General features: G+C 36.0%; 1 protein-coding gene across 1 annotated transcript in view; it reads left to right on the forward strand.

Moving 5' to 3' along the window:
* Nucleotides 1-7,205, forward strand: part of LOC126419495 (RIMS-binding protein 2-like) — a 268,550-nt gene extending 261,345 nt beyond the window's left edge. Inside the window, exons 7-9 of the mRNA XM_050086685.1 lie at nt 6,545-6,761; nt 6,821-6,882; nt 7,173-7,205. Coding sequence (XP_049942642.1) covers nt 6,545-6,761; nt 6,821-6,882; nt 7,173-7,205 — 312 coding nt within the window. The remainder of the gene's footprint in view (nt 1-6,544; nt 6,762-6,820; nt 6,883-7,172) is intronic.
* The last annotated feature ends 14,047 nt before the right edge of the window (nt 7,206-21,252 follow it).

The raw sequence follows: 21,252 nt of genomic DNA on the forward strand, positions 1-21,252 counted from the left end.
GTGTGGAAGAAGTTGAAGGTTCTCAGATTGATTGAAAGCTTTTGATAGTAACAGCCTCATTTACTGCAAACTTAAGCTATCCATGCAGTGTTGCTCACTTACATTTAGAAAGTGCTTGTTAAAGTGTTAAAGAACCTTGTTGTATGTTTACAGTCATTGACCATTTTGTCATTATCTTTAATCACTAAGCCATCTTGTTTCCTGATAGACAGTAACAACGTAATCAAAGCTGAGTCACCAGGTGCACCCAATAAAAAAGCTGAGGAAACACTTAAGCATGTATGCCAGTGGATAGAGACTAATAAATTAACCCTAAATGAAAAAAAATCAGTATTAGTATTTATTTTTATTTATTTATTTATTTATCTCTTGTTCCGGTGATCCATGTTGTGACAGTATCACAGGATATGGAACGTGTCAATTTTACAAGCTTTTGGCCAGAATTTATGGTAATACATAAAACAAAACAAAAACAGTAAACAGTAACTTAGGTCCCACTACAAAAAAATACATTTTAGATATAGATAGAGATTACAAAACAAAAAACAGTGAACAGTAACTTAGGTCCCACTACAAAAATACATTTTAGAGAGAGATAAAGATTACAAAATAATAAGTGTTACAAAGAAATAAATATTGCAAAATATATGTTCACAATAAAAATATTCGGTATTACAAACACAAATTTGGGCATTTCACAATACAAGAGATGTTAAACACTGTAGTTCAGGAACTCTTCTAATGTATAAAATGATCCTTGCAATAGGAACTGCCTTAAGGTTTTTTTGAACAGGAGATCATCATCTATCAAACACTTAATTCTTGAAGGGAGGGCATTAAAAATCTTACAGCCACTGAAATGGACTCCTTTCTGCACCATACTTAGATTTGGCTGTTCATAGTGGATATCATGTTTCCTTCTAGTATTGTGACTGTGATATGCACTATTCAGCTTAAAGATGGATTTTTCTTTCCTTATGAAGCACATCAATGAGAATATATATTGCGCAGTGGATGTAAGTATTTCAAGCTTCTTAAAAAGATTCCTGCATGTGGCTCTAGGATTGACTCCACACATGATCCTTATGGCTCTTTTTTGTACACACAGTACTTTTTTAGCCAGTGGCTGATTTCCCCAAAATATAATTCCAAATGCCATAATTGCATGAAAGTAACCATAATATGCTGACTTCATGGTTTCCATATTTCTATAAGAAGAAACAATGCGCAATGCATATGTTGCTGAACTTAGTCTTTTGCACAGATCCACGATGTGGCTGGACCAATTCAGTTTGCTATCAATATGCAAGCCTAGGTATTTTGAGGAATCTACCCTGTTCATTGTCTGCTCACCTACCTTTACAAATATTTCCTCATCTTTGGATGTTTTGTGGAACTGAATGTAGTTTGTTTTACAGTAATTTAAAATAAGACCATTAATGTTGAACCAGTTCACCGTTTCATTTAAAATCTTATTTGCCGTTACCTCAAGCTTATCTTCCGAATTATCAATAAGTAGTGTAGTGTCATCCGCGAAAATGGTGAATCTACAATATTCCGTAGAGAGAGGAAGATCATTTATAAATATAATAAAAAGTAGTGTCCACTTAAACAAAAAAACCGAGCAGTACCAAGCTAAAAGTTAATGACAAACACATCAACAATATTTTTAGACATGCATGTTGGCTCTCAACTAAATTGGACTGAGCACACTGTGGTATAGCTTCAGCATGCTATGCACTTAGGATAATAAATTCAGTGTGTAGTAGCTCATGTTCTAGAACTGCATATTTTGCCTATGTCCACTCTATAATTAATTCTGGCATATCCTTCTGAGGATCAACAGAGCAGAACAGGAAAAAATATATAAGTTGCAAAAAAGGGCCGTACGAATTAAAACAAAAAGTGGCAATAGATCCCATTGCAAGGAGTTATTCAAATCTTTGGGTCTATTGAAAGTTCTATGTGAATACATTTTGTAGACAGTATTATACATAAAAAAAAAACACATTGACCAGTTCCTGATAAACAGTTCCATACATGCACATGAAACCAGACACAGACAACACTTACACTTCTATTGGATAAAAATATGAAAAACTCAAAATACCATGTTATATAATGGAATTAAATGGTGCAACAATCTTCCACAAGGGATCATAGGCATAAGTGAAATAGATAACTTCAGGAAATCGCTAAAAAATTATCTCTTGGAAAAGTGTTTTTATACTGTCAGGGATTACTTGGAATGATGTAAATATATAGATATATATGTAAAAATTATCAACTGTGTTATTAAGTGGTTTAACAATGTATCTTTATGTTACAATATTCATGAATTCTGATTGTGATAATTATAAATTTGTGTTCCTATTGTATATACTTATGTTGACAACATTTATGCAATCCTGATTGTCTACAGATGGATAAATAAATAAATGAAATAGACTTAGCCATTCCCCATCTGGGTTCTTTTGTTTTGGTTTGGTTCTCAGAATGATTTTTCTCGTGCATGGTGTACAAGCTTTTATATTTTCTTGTAATGCTAGTCAATAAACAACAGAACCTCCTCTAATTTTAAAGTAGTTGCATATCTGTGCTTATCCTGACCAATTTTTGGATTCTCTCTTTGAACTACACAATACATTAACATCTTTTGGTATCCAAGATTTCCACTAGGACTATATTTTATGGTTTTACTTGGGAAACATCTGTTAAATGTGGAGAGAATTTTACTTAAAAGCGCATTAAATTTTACCTGTTGCCTCATATATATTCCAGACAATGATTTGCATACCACTTCTCAGTTTAGATAGTTTAGTATCCATCAAAAGGGCTGTCTCCCAGTTCTCTTTTTGTCTGCAACTGATCTGCATTCTCAGAAGTGGGAAATTAATCTCATTATTATTGACCTGTCTGCCACTGTAGCATCTGCATATTTCTCACAAAATACATTTACAACAAGTGCATATGGACAACTGGTAATATATGTTTTTCAAAAACTCATTGCCCTTGGGAAAATATTAATGAACTGCACAAGACCACAGAAGTCACATGACCTGTATCCCTTTATGAGGTGGAATCCAAAATTTTCAGGACTGGTGCAGCCATGTGGAAAATAGGAGTAGTAGATCTTTGCACCACTAGGTGGTGAGAGCTGCATATCTGATGAGTCAGTGTACCTAGTGGCTTTCACCCAGGAGGACATGTTACGTGTCCACAGTGATTTCCGTAATACTCTATGTTTTGTGTGTGGCGATTTTACAATGGATTCGTGAACAGAAGAGGACATGTGTATCAAATTCTTTGTGAATCTCAGGAAAAGTGTTACAGAGATTCTTGCTATGATTCAACAAGTATTTGGGGGACAGAGCATGAGCCGTATGCTTGTGTTTGAGTGGCATGCTCAGTTCAGGGCCGGCGGTACAGACGTTTAAGATGATGCTTATGCTGGAATGCCCATTAGCTGCAAAATACCAGACATTGTTGCCAAACTTCAACAGTTGGTGTGTGCAGATCAGCGTCAAACCATTCAACACCTTGTGGATGAAGTGGGTATTGCTTATAGGACATGTCAACGAACACTGACTGATGAACTAGGCATGCATCGTGTCGCCGCAAAATTTGTGCCAAAGATCTTGACTGCTGATCAAAATGCACAGCATGTTGAAGTGTGCACGAACCTTCTTCATACTGCATCTGATGGTCCAACCTTCTCGTCATGGATTATCACCAGTGACGAGAGCGGTATTTATGGTTATGACTCAGAGACAAAGCAACAGTCGTCCCAGTGCAAGAGCCTGGGCTCTCCATGGCCCAGAAAAGCAAGACAAGTGAAGAAAAAATTGAAGAGCATGATTATCATTTTCTTTGATACCAAGGGAATTGTGCTCAAAGAAATTGTCCCTCATAGCCAAACAGTGACTTCTGCTTAATGCTGTGATGTTTTGCAATGGCTCCGTGAAAACGTATGTGATGGCGGCCTGAGCTTTGGCAATAAGGGAACTGGCTGCTGCATCGTGACAGCACAACCTGTCACACATCCTTGCTCACCAGGACCTTTGTTTGGCAAAAAACAGCAAGTTGGTTGTACCCCACCCACCATAGTCACCAGATTTGGCACATTGCAACTTCGCACTGTTCCCAAAACTGAAACTCAAGTTGAAATGCCGTTAGTTCAACACTCTAGAGAGGATTCAAGGAGCATTGCTGGGGATGATAAACATCTTCAAAGAACAGGACTTCCAGAAAATGTTCAATCAGTGGCAGAAGTGCTGGGACCAGTGTGTAGATGTGAATGGGAACTACTTTGAGGGTGATGGTGACCATTAGTCCAAAGGTAAGGTTTTCAACAGATGGCAGCACCAGCCTTGAAAACTTTGGATAGCAGCTTGTATGTTGCATCTTTGTTTATTTTTGGTAATACCTGTGGTACTATTTTGCAGTGGCTGATCAGAGAAGTGTAATGCAACTCCTGTTTACAAACAAATTTATTTGCATAAACACAATTCTTCAGTCACACTTGAGAACTGATTGTTAAGTATCTGGATTCACTGTAATCGAAGACAATGAATAGAAGGACAACACAAGATATAAACTGAAAGAGGAAGAAAATTATGACAGTGCTTTTAATAAATTGAACTGAGTTCTAAGAACTAAGTGTATCTGATATGGAAAGTTTACAGTTTTTGACATTTGTGTGTGAGACAAGGGCTTTTAATTTGAAAACTACTCAGTGAGCAATGGAAGCATATTGGAAACTTCCAGGAGACTCATGAAAACAGACAGACTAAAATGAGGGATGAAGTTATGACTAATGAGAATAAAATAGATGTAACCATGCCATGTAACTAGTTAATAGATAGTAAATTGACTGAGAATGTTTTTTTATTGGGTTCAGAGTCCTAATAAAATGACATGAAGGGTGATGGGCGGACGACATTAAAAACATGTGGGGATGTCATGGGTGTACATAGCTCAAGAACATAATGTATGAAAAAATTTAGAAGAAGCATTTCATAAATCAATGTATGGCAGTTGGCTGTTGATTATGATGAAAAGGAATATTATATTATGGAATTCAGGGGAGGTATACATAAAAACTAGTTGGAGAAAAATACTGTTTATGTGATTTTGTGCACTGTTCTCAAACATACTACATCTCAAAACTAGCTGAGAAACCGGACATTGACCAAGTATTTATTTATAGTTGTACCTGAGACTTTGTACACATGAAATTTATTTTTGACTTAAAAAACCTTCTTTGTGTACAACATTCGAAGTAGTACTATTGATGAAATGAGTGAAAAGCTTGTTTGCTTCACTAACATGAGAAAGAGCCACATAGATCTGGACATGTGAAAAGCAACTGACACAAAGGCCAATGCCCATAACAAGCAGTGTCTGGCATGTGCTGTGTTTATGGTCATGACATAACATAAGTTCACCAGAAATTGTACATATTTAGAGTGAAAGTGTAAATTGTTAGGAATAAGCAAGTTTTGGGGTATAAAAACTTGTTCACATGTGCCACTTCCCATCAAAATTTCCACTTCTGTTACATTACACTGGCGAGAAGTAACTTCAAGCTTCTGTGAGTGAAGGGTTCTGAGAAGCAAGATAATACTTGATGCTCTTGATCTGTTACATTATACCTCACTTTTGGAAAGATATTCCAATGAACAAATTAAAGCCTGATGTCCTCGAGCTGCTGCAAGACTTGCCTCACAATCTTCATTGGTTTCTTGAAACTGCATAGTCCTCAGTCCTTTAGCCATTCTGGTGTATTCAGAAAGACTCAACCAATTTTCTAGGAATATTTATTTGTAAATAAAACAAAATTAAAATGTAATGAGTAGTCACCCAAAACACAAAGCAAACTTTGTAAATTTGTTTTTCCTAGCAAAGAATACAAATAAAACCCATTGAAAGAAGCAAAGCAATGATGCTAAGCTTTTAATACACAAAGTGAAATCAGTAAATCCATATGTCCTAGTCAAGTAAATTTGCTGTTGGTTTGTATTTGTACAGAAAGGATTGTGGCTCTTAATTCTGTCTCTGAAATAAACTTCCAAAATTACACATTTCCCTGAGTAAAAAAAAAAAACTATCTGTGCCATCTATTGGTTCTTTGTTGTACAGTGAAACTGAGAGCTCCATCTATTGATTCTTTGGCATACTATGCCATGATGAGGAAGCACATGAACTACTGAGCTGAGCATACTGACCTTAGATAAAACTTATTTTGTGTGTTCTAATTTTGATGGAGTAAGGCCTGTATGTTGCTCCAAGCTACATTTGATTTATCTGTGAAAATCCCATCAAAGTTCACTGAGTAGTTTTGGAGATTAGTGTGTTCAAAAAACAGAAATGTCGGTTCAACAGCTTTATTGTTAGTATAGATTCCACAAGAATTTTACTATATTCCATTACATATCAGTTAATCTTTTTTTTAAAAAAATCTGCTTTTTGTTCATTGGAGTATTGTTATGATTTTACTATGTTGCTTGAAATTGTAGTTAATAGGAATATATTCTCTTAACAGGAGTCTGCTGCACTGGAAAGTGCGAAAGCAGATAGAGACCGTCGTCAAAGAGAACGCTATGGCTCTGCAGTACCACCACATATGAGGCATCATCAGCAGTCTTCAGGACACAGGCAAATGAGGATTGATTCACATGGACAAGTTGTAATAGAACCTGAAGAGAATCTTAGTGATAAAGAGATCTACCCTGCAAACAACATGAACATACCCTTAATAGGCAAGATATTATCTTCTCACATTTCTTTAATACAATTGAGGTATTTCTGTTTTAAACAGAGGAGGAGCTGTATTTATTCCCTTATAGAAACAGTAGATCGAGTATAGAAATTATGACATTGGTTTGTGCTGGATTAAAGTTAGTTTTGCATTTTGTGAGCAGTAGATTAAAGAAAAATAGTGATGCATTGTGTGCCTTATTGGACCAATTGCTAGATTAGATAGTACTTGACAAGACTGCATGATTAACTGTCACGGTTGTAGAAAGGTGATGGCCATTGTGTGTGTGTGTGTGTGTGTGTGTGTGTGTGTGTGTGTGTGTTAACTGTCTTGTAGAATAAAGTGGAATTTATTAGTCCAGATCTAGAAAAAATTATAATCAAATTTTTTAATTTAATTCACAATTGTTAAGTTGTTTGCTCTTGTAACAAAAATGAATCAGTGATTATTCATTAAGAGTCTCTCAAATTATTAATGTCCATCATAACTTATGTCACAGTTTTGCATATTTCACACATCAGTGAGTTGTAATAGGCATCAAAAATGTGTCTGAAAGTAACGCAGTATTATTATTATTATTTTTCTTTTTCTTTTTCGGCCTTGTATAAATCTGTCTCTGTCACAGTGCTATAATGCCAAGATTATGTAGTGGTATACACTCTATGTTTCACCACACACAGGAAAGATAATGAACTAGAGATAGATAGAAGGTAGAAGAGGAGGAGTAACAAAAGCGTTTGTGCTCAGATATGACAAAGTGAGAGTGGAGATTGAATTATAGGATAATGAAATATTCCAAGAGCAGTTTCCATATTCTTACTGTCACACTAGATGCTATTTCACACTGCAGATTTGAGCTGTTTATAAGTGTTCTTTGGTTGTATCTACGATTTTATGATTTTGCCAATGCAAAATTGATAAACTGAAATAGATTCCATGGAACTACTATTTCTCTCTCTCTCTCTCTCTCTCTCTCTCTCTCTCTCTCTGTGTGTGTGTGTGTGTGTGTGTGTGTGTTTCTGTTTTATAGGTTGGAGGAATACATAGTGACTAATGTATGACATTTGATCTGTAGTAACTGCAAGATGTAGTGTCTATAAGATTTAAGTTTGTCATACCTTGTGAATTAAAATATCAGCTAGATTTATGACGAGAGACAGAACTACAGGTAACAGGAAATTTTTGTAGAAATTTCATATAAAGTTTTATTACCAACAGCGTGAACGAAGATGCTCACATAAAAATGGTCTCAAACAAAGTATCTCAGTTGTGGAAGGCCATGCGATGATTAGATTAGATTAGATTAGATTAGATTAGATTAATACTAGTTCCATGGATCATGAATACGATATTTCATAATGATGTGGAACGAGTCGAATTTTCCAATACATGACATAATTAGGTTAATTTAACAACATACTTAAGTTAATATAACAACTTTATTTTTTTGTGTTTTTTTATTTTTATTTTTTTAATATTTTTTTTTCTTAATTTATATCTAAAAATTCCTCTATGGAGTAGAAGGAGTTGTCATTCAGAAATTCTTTTAATTTCTTCTTAAATACTTGTTGGTTATCTGTCAGACTTTTGATACTATTTGGTAAGTGACCAAAGACTTTAGTGCCAGTATAATTCACCCCTTTCTGTGCCAAAGTTAGATTTAATCTTGAATAGTGAAGATCGTCCTTTCTTCTAGTATTGTAGTTATGCACACTGCTATTACTTTTGAATTGGGTTTGGTTGTTAATAACAAATTTCATAAGTGAGTATATATACTGAGAAGCTACTGTGAATATCCCTAGATCCTTAAATAAATGTCTGCAGGATGATCTTGGGTGGACTCCAGCTATTATTCTGATTACACGCTTCTGTGCAATAAATACTTTATTCCTCAGTGATGAATTACCCCAAAATATGATGCCATATGAAAGCAATGAGTGAAAATAGGCGTAGTAAGCTAATTTACTAAGATGTTTATCACCAAAATTTGCAATGACCCTTATTGCATAAGTAGCTGAACTCAAACGTTTCAGCAGATCATCAATGTGTTTCTTCCAATTTAATCTCTCATCAATGGACATACCTAAAAATTTGGAATATTCTACCTTAGCTATATGCTTCTGATTAAGGTCTATATTTATTAATGGCGTCATACCATTCACTGTATGGAACTGTATGTACTGTGTCTTATCAAAATTCAGTGAGAGTCCGTTTACAAGGAACCACTTAGTAATTTTCTGAAAGACAGTATTGACAATTTCATCATTTAATTCTTGTTTCCCAGGTGTGATTACTATACTTGTATCATCAGCAAAGAGAACTAACTTTGCCTCTTCATGAATATAGAATGGCAAGTCATTAATATATAATAAGAACAACAAAGGACCCAAGACTGACCCTTGTGGAACCCCATTCTTGATAGTTCCCCAGTTTGAGGAATGTGCTGATCTTTGCATGTTACGAGAACTACTTATTTCAACTTTCTGCACTCTTCCAGTTAGGTACGAATTAAACCATTTGTGCACTGTCCCACTCATGCCACAATACTTGAGCTTGTCTAGCAGAATTTCATGATTTACACAATCAAAAGCCTTTGAGAGATCACAAAAAATCCCAATGGGAGGTGTTCGGTTATTCATATCATTCAAAATTTGACTGGTGAAAGCATATATGGCATTTTCTGTTGAAAAACCTTTCTGGAAACCAAACTGACATTTTGTTAGTACTTCATTTTTACAGATATGTGAAGCTACTCTTGAATACATTACTTTCTCAAAAATTTTGGATAAAGCTGTTAGAAGGGAGATTGGACGGTAATTGTTGACATCAGATCTATCCCCCTTTTTATGCAAAGGTATAACAATAGCATATTTCAGTCTATCAGGGAAAATGCCCTGTTCCAGAGAGCTATTACACAGGTGGCTGAGAATCTTACTTATCTGTTGAGAACAAGCTTTTAGTATTTTGCTGGAAATGCCATCAATTCCATGTGAGTTTTTGCTTTTAAGCAAGTTTATTATTTTCCTAATTTCAGAGGGAGAAGTGGGTGAGATTTCAATTGTATCAAATTGCATAGGTATGGCCTCTTCCATTAACAGCCTAGCATCTTCTAATGAACACCTGGATCCTACTATATCCACAACATTTAGAAAATGATTATTAAAAATATTTTCAACTTCTGACTTTTTGTTCGTAAAGTTTTCATTCAATTTGATGGTAATACTGTCTTCCTCTGCTCTTGGTTGACCTGTTTCTCTTTTAATAATATTCCAAATTGTTTTAATTTTATTATGAGAGTTGCTGATTTCAGACGTGATACACATACTCCTGGATTTTTTAATAACTTTTCTTAATATAACACAGTAGTTTTTATAATTTTTGATAGTTTCTGGGTCACTACTCTTTCTTGCTGTCAGATACATTTCCATTTTCCGGTTACAAGATATTTTTATACCCTTAGTAAGCCATGGTTTGTTACAAGGTTTCTTACGAGTATATTTAACTATTTTCTTGGGGAAGCAGTTTTCAAATGCATTTACAAAAATGTCATGAAATAAATTATATTTTAAATTGGCATCAGGTTCACGGTACACCTCATCCCAGTCTAACTGCTGTAGGCTTTCCCTGAAATTTGCAATTGTTAAATCGTTGACTGAACGTACTACTTTGGAGGACTGTTTAGTATTGCTGAATGGAGCTATGTCATATATTGTAACTAGCTGTGCACCATGATCAGAAAGACCGTTCTCAACAGGCTGAGCATTTATCTGGTTAAACTTATCTTGGTCTATAAACAAGTTATCTATCAGTGAGCTGCTATCCTTTACCACCCGAGTAGGAAAATCAATAACGGGTGTCAAACTGAAAGAACCGAGTAATACTTCAAGGTCATTTTTCCTATTACCCTCTTTCAGAGAATCTACATTGAAGTCCCCACAAATAATAATTTGCTTCCCCCTGTCTGACAGATAGCACAACAAGGAGTCCAAATTTTTCAGAAATAGATGAAAATTTCCTGATGGGGACCTATATACAGTTACAATTATAAATGTGCCTTTATTTAATTTAAGCTCACAGGCACATGCTTCTATATGTTTATCTACACAAAACTTTTTTGTTTCTATACTTTTTGCACAATGATAACTTTTGACATATATGGCAACTCCTCCTTTCTCCATATTTTCTGTCATTACATGTGCGGAGAGCTTATAACCACTTACATTTACCTTATCCATATCAGTAACAATGTGATGCTCAGACAGGCATAGTATATCTATTTCATTCTCAGCTTCTAAATCTTCTAAACAAACCAGAAGCTCATCTACTTTATTCTTTAAACTCCCAATATTTTGATGAAATATACTTACATTATTTTTAATTATACTTTTATGAGAACCTTTCCTTATTCTAACATTTGCAGTACTCTCCTGTCTGAGTTTCTCATTGTGCTTAGGCCTAGTTCCTATACCAGTGGTCACATGGTGTTCAGAGAGGCAGATTATGTCAACTGGGTTGGGTGACTGTAATTCATCAATGGAATTACCTAGGACTGAGATACAACTTGGTGGAGATAAAATTTCTGGTGATTGGTGAAAATTTATAATTGATAGCTGTGATTGGTGATCCAATGTGCTAGAATTGTGCTGTTTAATTTCTTTCCTAAACTGAAGATTTGTTTCAATCCTGACCTCTCGTAGAACTTGACATCTTTCTGTCTTACCTATCCTAAAAAAGGTGCTGCTCCAACACCTGTAACCATTGGTATTTTACCATTCGTGGCAGTGCCTCCCCCCCTTAAATTTCCTGCTATTACCCCAGCCAGTTTCCCCTTCCCTTTCCTGTTGAGATGTAGGCCGTGCCTGGTATAGTCCCACCTACTGAGATAATCAACAGGAACCACACCAATATGAGCCCCCGCACCCGATCCAAGCAGCCGTTCCAACTCCAAATTAACTCTCCCAACAGAAGAGTTCAAATGAAGCCGGTCATGGCGTCTCAGGACAGATACAAATTCAACATTGGTGTGTCTCGATGCTGACGCAATCTTTACCAGGTCACACTCTATACTGTACCCAGGATCTCTGTCGATGCTGTTCCCTGGCCCTCCCACAATAACCACGGTGTCTTCCCTGGTAAATCCTTTACAGAGTGAACCTAAATCCTCTGTCACCTGATCCAGACTAGCACTTGGTTTGAAAAAATTTGTGACCTGGTATTCTGGTCCTAATTCCTCCTGCAGAAGTTGGCCTACACCTCTGGCATGAGAACTGCCTAACAACAAAACTTTCTTCCTTTTCGATGACTTTCCTACATTCTTTTTCAATTTCCTATTGAAAGTTTGTTGATGCATTGATGTAGTGATACACAGCAGTTCTACTGTTAGGGGAGTTGGGTATTTTACTTTCAAAAACTGTTGCACCTGTCTGATAGTATTTGGATTGTTGCAGATGTGTGTACTTTTAATTTCTCTTCCTTGGAAACAGCAATGTGGAGAAGTAGTTTCTCAAGATCTATGCACTTAAATGCTTTGTCCTGAAAGACCATGTTTTCTGAAGCTATATTTTCACTGGTCAGGCATAGGTGAAAGAAAAACAGATGGCAGAGTCTATTGATGGTTTATTGTGAAGTGGATAGTACCAATGAAGAACACAGCATTTACAGTGATATTCAAGCTGTGTGAATGTGGCTGCTATAAAAAGAAGTGCATCTGGTATAAATTTATTGCCCACACCGAAACACTGTAAAAAATTGAAAGAATGTTGAGCTCCATAATACATATTCTGATGGTCATGTGAATAGTTGTAAGTAAGAGCTTCTTGGGTGGTTAAAGAAGCAACATAAAAGCTTAATTTTCATGAAAACAACAATGTGTATATACATGTGCTGCATCAAAAGAAAGGGTAGACAGGAGTTTAAATTTCTATTAATGAAGAGATGATTTGAGAACATTGTCAAAGGTAATGAGGAGTACTTATCTCATTGTCATCATGAAGGGTCATAATGTAAACACCTTGGCTCTGGCATTTTAGAAGGTCATCAAATATCTTTATGTTGAAGGTATAAATTAAACTCCCTCCCCCCCCCCCCCCCCCCCGACACACACACACACACACACACACACACACACACATTCTTGCTGTCTTGGTGATGAAGTGTTTTACATAGTCATCCTGAGCATTGCCTGGTTGAAGTGGAAGCAATGTATCCATTGTCAGTTTGGCCTTGTCACTGTGAAACCTGTAGTCTTTTGTTTTGCTTCATTTTGTTGTATGTGAATGTCACAATGGGCAGTATTGTATCCCACTGTCTGTTTGGCATGCGTGTACATTGATACCATATCTGCCAACCTCTTCGTAAAGTGTTCTGTGAAGCCATTTGTCCAGGAGGTGTTAGGCAGCTGTCATCCTGTGACTGATACTCCTACATGAAGTTATGTGTAATACTAATCTCAGCTGAAAAACCCTACCATGATCAGAGATCATCATGTGGAGTGCTGTGCTTCTACATGGAACCTTCATAATTATGGAGCTTTGGCAGTTGGCAGAGCTTTGGTGGTTGCATAGCAGGTGTGGTAGTCAGTGTAGGCTGTTATCTAGAGAGTCATGTTTGTTAACTTCAAGAACCTATAAGAGGTTGATCCCAATCCAGTGAAATGGCATAGCTGCAGGTGATTTGTTACTAGTTGCCCCGGAAGTCATTGCAGCACATGCTTACATTGCTGGCATTGTCTAATGGATTATTAAAAACCTGGCCATTGATATCTGTGACCAATTCTGTGTAGAGACTTCATGAATTCCAGAGACTTCATGAATTCCCGAAACCCAGATGCTAGAGCGTCATGGAAAATATTCAGGATAGTTGACTGTAGACAAGCTGGTATGATGAGCAACCATTTCAACCCTCTCAGATCATAATTCCTCTTATACAGTGTTTCATTTATTAACTGGAATTCTCCTTTGGGTGTCTCCTCCTCCTTCAGTACCTCTATAGATTTCAGCAATGCTAGGTCATCCCTCTGTTTAGCAGAAATGTCATTTAATGCAGCAATGACTGAGTTTGTGTCAACACTGCAGTGTTCTGCCAAAGCATTCCTTGAACGGCAGTTCGCATCCTGGTGTTTGTGTCCATATTTGCATATCACTGTGCTCCTGAAGCCTCAGTGCCTGTCTCATCAGTCAGTCCATCAGGATCCTTCAGGCTAATCAGCCAACATAGAGAATGATGGTATATCACAACTGTGAGCAGTGTGTCACATAATTATGGCTGAAATCTGTTGATGGCACAAAAAACCACAAAGCACTCTTTCTCCGTTATGAAGTAGATCATCTCAGATTTGGAGAGTACTCTGGAAGTATAAGCTGTCAACTTTTCAGTACCTTCTTGAATTTGCACTAGAACTACATCCATCCCATAGCTGCTAGCATTGGTATGAAGTTTTGTCTCAATATTCTTGTCTTACAAAGCTAGGGCTGGAGAAGATGTTAGTGCCTCCTTAAGAACAAGGAAAGATCTTTATTGCACTTCATACCAGAAAAATTTCGCATCTCGATGCAGTAGGTCTTGCAAGGGATGAGCCTTGGTACGTAATGCTTTTATGAATCAATGGTACTGCATGCACATTCAGAGAAAACATCTCTTATCACCAATGAGCCAAGGAGTCAGAATATTTGTAACTGTTCTTATTTTTCTCTGGATGGGTGGATCTCCATTGCCATCCACTAGGTGCCCCAAGATTTTTGTTTTTTAGGTGACAAAGAGACACTTACTTGGATTCAGGCAGATGCATGCAGTCTGAACACAGTTCAACACGGATGTCAGGCAGTTGAGATGTTCATCAGATGTCTGTGAAAAAATCCAGATAGCAGCTATTTTTTTAAAATAGTCAAAGCAGAAACACAATTTATCATCCTCCTACTTTACAAGAATGACAGAAGAGCACCAACATCTCTGAAGGTTCAATGATGTCATCTTGCAGCATCTTCTCCACTTCCTCCTGGATTATCCATTGATCAACCAGCAACACCCTACAGAAGTGCTGGTGAGTTGGTAGATGATCCTCAGTATTGATACTGTATTTTATCACTGGACATTTGGTCTGTCTTTCCTCCACTCGGGGTATGAAAGCATCTGAAAATTGACACAGAATGGGTACCACTCACTAACGTTGGTCCTCAAATTCCCCATTATCTCTTGATGTATGGGATCAACTTTCATTGCTGATATCTTTTGCTTATTTCATCCGACAGTTCTGGCTACCATTAACTACTGTATCTCTTCGCTTCATAAGTGGCGTATGAACAGTGAAGGAAAAGATAGATTGCTACTTACTGTAAAGTAGCTCAGGCTGGGCTGCCAGAGTTGGTGGTCAAGTGTGTGTGAGGTGAGCTTGCTTGTGTGAATGAATGGTGTGTTTCTCTTTTTCTGATTATAGCTGTGGCTGAAAGTTTATGTGTAAGTATAATTTAATTGTGCCTGTCTCCAACTTAATGCGTCATCTCTACAGTATGTAGCACTCTGTCTTTTCCTACTTTGTTGATATTCCTAACTGGAATTTCCATTGTTTGATTTTACCTGGTCTGTGAGAGAGGTGAGGTCATGGTGGTTGTCCACAACTGCTGTAGGGACCACATTTGGGAGTCCATCATACTTCTTTCATCCGAATCTTTTCTGTTGCATTTCCCTCATGCACTGGCATAAATTGATTAATTCCTTGGTTGTTATGACATCCTTTACCAGAGGAGCTTGGTGCAGGTGTCCTGTGACTGCTTTCTTTCAGCTTCCCTCATATTCAGGTTCACAATGTGGCATAAGACCACAACATTCTGTACGTAAGATTACATCTTTTCCCCATGACCCCGAGCCCTGTTCTTCAATTATTCTTTCACTAAAAGGACTTGCTGCTGATCTCAACAAATGTTTTCTTCAGTTACTTTGGATTTTCTTCCAGCTCTTGAGCTTCACTTTGTTGTTTTTGAACCACTATTGGAGTATGCCATCAAATTAAAATACACATTTTCCAAAGACATCATCTCATCCCACCCACTGTATTTGGCAGTTTGGTCAAATCCTTCCAGGTATCTTGTCAAGTCCTGGCCAGCATCACTGGTAAACATTTATGGTTGCTTGATGAGTAACTGATTACTGCTGGCTTGGAGTACACTGGTCTCCCAAATATATAAACCTTGGGAACAATGTACTGCTTATATTTCATTTCCTTTCCATAAAGATGATAGCTTTTATGTTGCTTAATTGGTGATGTAGATGTTCTGAAGTACCTGGCATCTCCATCAGTGTGATGCTGTAACAACAATCAAGTCCAGATCGAAAATCAGGATCACTAGTGAAGTACAATACTTGGTACTTAAAGCATATGACTTATGGACATCAGTGAATGGGGACAACAAAACTGAACTCCTGGGCAGAGAGTGCGGCTCATTATAAAAATGTCAAATATTCTTGTATATACAAATATTGTAAACATAAGAAATTTTGGCACTTTCAGAAATGATAAATACTGAGTGACAAGTAACAGCTGGTGGTAGTGTTTGAATTGGTGACCTGTAATACACCAGCCCATGATGCCAAATTGCATCTCCAACACAGCTCTTCATAGTATTTACAGATTACATAGCAGGGAGATAGCAACTCTGGAAATGAATACACATAAGTTTTTAGTGTCTTTCCTTCTTCTTTCTTTTTTTAAAAATAATAAGAGTTCAACAGCCTAAGAGCTTGCTGAGTAAAACCCTCTTATTTTCAGTACAAGGGTTTAGATAAACTGCAGGAACCCTTAGTCACATTGCCTGAATAGACTTTTAATACTGCTGTTTCTAAGTGTGATACCATTATGTTAGTACTCTGCTATCTAGTTTAATATCTTATACAAGAGGTTCTTGATAATAAATTTATCTGAGTGAGTTAATAACGTTCAGTTTCATCAAAAATTATAACTTGCTAAAAAGCTTTGGTGTATGCCATTTATTGTAATTGAAAGTATTGGTCATTTGAGGTCTGCATATAGTAGAAACTTTGGTGCAGAGTTTCGAAAAATGCTCAGATTCAAATGAAAATGGTAGTAGTAATAGTAGCTTTATTCATCTGCAGATCTGTTTTTACAAGGATATAGGACATGTCAAAGTTAGACCTATTTAAAATAAGCTAATTGATATACACATACATTTAATGTAATGCCAAGTTAGACCTATTTAAAATAAGCTAATTCATATACACATACATTTAATGTAATGCCACTCTGTTCACTCATATCTATCAGTCACTGCGCACACTGTACACTCATTGTTTCATAACACTTCACTCACTACACACACACTGGTGATCTCCTCACCCATTGGGATATTTTGTGATCTCTTAAAGGCTTTTGATTGTGTGAATCATGAAATTCTACTACATAAGCTTAAGTATTGTGGTATGAGTGGGACAGTGCACAAATGGTTTAATTCATACTTAACTGGAAGAATGCATAAGGTTGAAATTAACAGTACAGATAGTCTACAAAAACCAGCAGAGTCCTCTAACTGGGAGGTATCAAGAATGGTGTCCCACAGGGTTCACTCTTGGGTCTCTTATTGTTCTTAATGTATATTAACAACTTGCCACGCTATATTCATGAAGATGCAAAGTTAGTTCTTTTTGCTGATGATCCAAGTATAGTAATCACACCCAAGAAGCTAGAATCAGCTGAGGAAATTGCAAATAATGTCTTTCAGAAAATTATTAAGTGGTTCTCTGCAAATGGACTCTCACTAAATTTTGAGAAAACACAGTTTATACAATTCTGTACAGTAAATGGCATAACTCCATTGATAAATATAGACTATGAACAGAAGTCTGTTGCTAAGGTAGAATACTCAAAATTTCTGGGTGTGTGCATTGATGAGAAATTTAAGTGGAAGAAACACATCAATGATCTGCTGAAACAGTTAGGTTCAGCTACTTATGCTATTAGGGTTATAGCAAATTTGGTTATAAACATATCAGTAAATTAGCCTACTATGCCTATTTTCATTCACTTCTTTCATATGGCAATTCGTCATTAAGAGAGAAAGTATTCATTGCACAAAAGCATGTAATCAGAATAATAGTTGGAGCCCACCGAAGATCACCTTACAGACATTTATTTAAGGAATTTGGGATATTCACAGTACTTTCGAATATATATATTCACTTATGAAATTTGTCATTAATAACTCATCCCAATTCGAAAATAACAGCAGAATGCATAGCTACAACACTAGAAGAAAGGATGATATTCACTACTCTGCATTAAATCTCACTTTGGCACAGAAAGGGGTGAATTATGCTGCCACAAAAATCTTTGGTCAATTGCCAAATAGTATTTCAAGTCTGACAGAAATCCAACCAACATTTAAAAGCAAATTAAAAGAATTTATGAATGACAACTCCTTCTACTCAACAGATGAATTCTTAGATATAGATATGAAGTAGTAATTGTAAATAATAATAATAATAATAATTATTATTATTATTATTATTATTATTATTATTATTATTATTATTATTATTATTATTATTTTGTGTAAAGAAAACTTACATTAAAGTGACACATTCCACATCATTACGAAATCTCGTATTCATGATCTATGCAAGAAGGATTAATGTATGTATGTATGTATGTATGTCTCAAATTACAACTCAAGATGCATATTTTCAAGAAAACGTTACGAATATCACACCCACAAACTCTTAAAATTACATTTTTGCATACAGGATACAAAAATGTGTTAAATACATCCATTATACTTGACATATACACTTCTGTTATCAGCCAATTTGAATGCAGGTAAGGTATGTGTCACAAGAGAGTAATCTCTAGCATCAAAAGTGGTATAGGACAAATGAAAAACATGATAAAATTTCAGTTTTTATTACTGGTCTCAAAACAAACAAACATAATTCATTTGGCATCTCTACATTAATGAATCACTAATGGTAATTGAACAGGATTTGGTATTTCAACAAACTATCAGTATATCACAAATCTTTTTAGCCTAACTATGCTCTAACACAATAAGATACAGTGTGTAGTTGTGTCTTTAGAAACCTTTGAAAAACATAAAAGTAGCTGACTGTTTCTTTTGTCCTAACTTTAATACTGTATTGTCCACCTTAATGGATACATTCATCACTTCTTTGTTGACTTCAAAACTCAAAACATATTGCTTAAATTGTCCCCATTGCTTCAATAGGTTTTGACACTGTAGGAACTGAAAAGGTTCTGGTTCTCTCCCATCTTCACTTTCTTCTTGTTTCTGTGCCTTCTGTTCCTGCAAGACTTCATTAATTGTCATGAACTTCATCACAATCAATATATTGATCAAAGCTAAGGTAGTCAGTGTCTTATTCATGTCCCATTATTTTCTGCCATTGTTCAACTGCAGTTTGTTCACTTTCTTGTGTGAGGTCTTCTATAACTATCAGATGAAAGCCAGCCTTCTTGAAGCAGTTTGAGATGGTGCTTTCTGGCATGGAATCCAAGGCACTTCTTACAAAATGTATAACATACAAAATCATAACCTTTCTCATCACAATATCAAGACAGGCCAAGAGTAGCCCTTCTGTTCAACTATCTTCCTGTATTTTTGTTTCAGGCATTTTATAATGCCTTATGGTAAAGTGGCTTGCAGAGTTGGGAAGAAAAAAAATGCTGTATTTGTATTACACAGATATACATACCCCAGAGATACAATGCACACTGGTCAAGACAAAAGAAAAGATTTTCCTAATTCTGATACCCAAACTTTCATCCTAGGTATGCAAAAATTGTTTGAATAGAGTGGTTGTTACCCACACATTTGTATTAGATGTATATTTACATAAAAATATCTGCACATTTTAAAAGCATTGTGTACTCTGCCTTTTCAGTTATTAGTGGCATCAATTATCCTGTCCCACTTTCATTACAACATAATAAAACATTTAGCCTCTCTTTACTAAATTTTCCACCATGATGTTTTTCATCTCTGAACTCAGGAATTTTGTCAGGCAGAAAGTGTAAAAAATAAGCCCATTTCATCTGTGTTAAAAACATAATTGTGAATGTGCTTTTCTAAGATTGATGGAAGAGTATTTTTCCATGACTGAACAGTGCCATTGTTTACACTTCTAGCCTCACCTTGAATAAATTCATACACTAAATTATGTCACTTTAGCATGAACTACAGTACCACCAATTGGAGTATTCAAAGCACAAGTTAGGCTTATCCACTTCAGTAGCATGTTCTCCAGTTCTCAGTACCTGGTGTTTGTGCACTTGTTTTAGTTTGTAGTTTCTTCCTTCCAAAGATGTTGCTTCAATTATTTTTAATTTGCTCACTATTGTATTTAATGTTTCTGGAGGAATGTTCAGTTTTCATGAAACAAGAACACATGTCATGTGTGATTTTTGCTAACTTCCTGAATAATGTTTCACTTTTTACATTTGTAGAGTGTCATATCATCTTTTTATCCAAGATGTACCAGCATATTAATAAAAAAATCACAATCTGTCAGTCAAATGCTAAACATAAAAAAAAGAACACCAGTGTCAGAGTTATGTGCTATTGTGTTCATTATTTGGCCGGTACACAAGTCGGAAGTAATTTGAGCTATTGCCTAACTATACAAACTACTTACACAAATATTTTCTACTATAACAGATGATCTATTGGACTTGCAGGGTTGATGACTGAATAGCACTGTTTCTCTGCATCTTTCCTCATCCCACAGTCACAAATGTTCTACTCCCATCACTCATAGAACTCTCAGTGGCAAAATTTGCAGCTGCCAAGCAGTACCATTACTGCCAAATTTGAACATGCTAATCAGGAAAGGAGAACACACAAATGAGTCATTTTAACATGCTTTAAATGCAGTTGGGAATGGGAGGTGCAAAATGGACATACTATGCAAGAAAAGCTGGTAATGAGGAACATACTAATGAGATTCCACTGTATTCCGAAACAAAGAGAAGACTGTGCATATGGATTTAGAGGTGGATGATACAGTGTTGGAAAGTACTTTGATTCATAGTTATTACTGTGGATAATGGGCTGAAGTGGAAACAGCATATTAATTGTGTCTGTAAGATACTCAGCCCTGTAGTATTCATAATAAAGCAGCTTTCACAATGTACACACAAATAGCTCTCTGAGCTATACTCACAGTGTGAAGTGCTAGTGTGGGGATTCTGAAATACTGAAGAAACAAAAATAGTATTCACATTACAAAAAGAAATAATTAGGGGTATTTTAGGAAGGACTTTTGAAACATGCAGAAACTGCTTCTAAAATCAAGGCATCTAATCTTTTATGTCTTTGTACATACATAAAACTATAATATACATCACAAAAGATAGTTCAGAGTGGATTACATACAAGTGTACACACTCAGAAATCACAGAGGAAGAATGACATATGATGCATACCCACTGAAGGATGATGCTCAAAAAAGTTCCACAGTATTCTGGTATCAAG

Source organism: Schistocerca serialis, chromosome 9 (assembly GCF_023864345.2).
Source record: "Schistocerca serialis cubense isolate TAMUIC-IGC-003099 chromosome 9, iqSchSeri2.2, whole genome shotgun sequence".
Classification (NCBI taxonomy): domain Eukaryota; kingdom Metazoa; phylum Arthropoda; class Insecta; order Orthoptera; family Acrididae; genus Schistocerca; species Schistocerca serialis.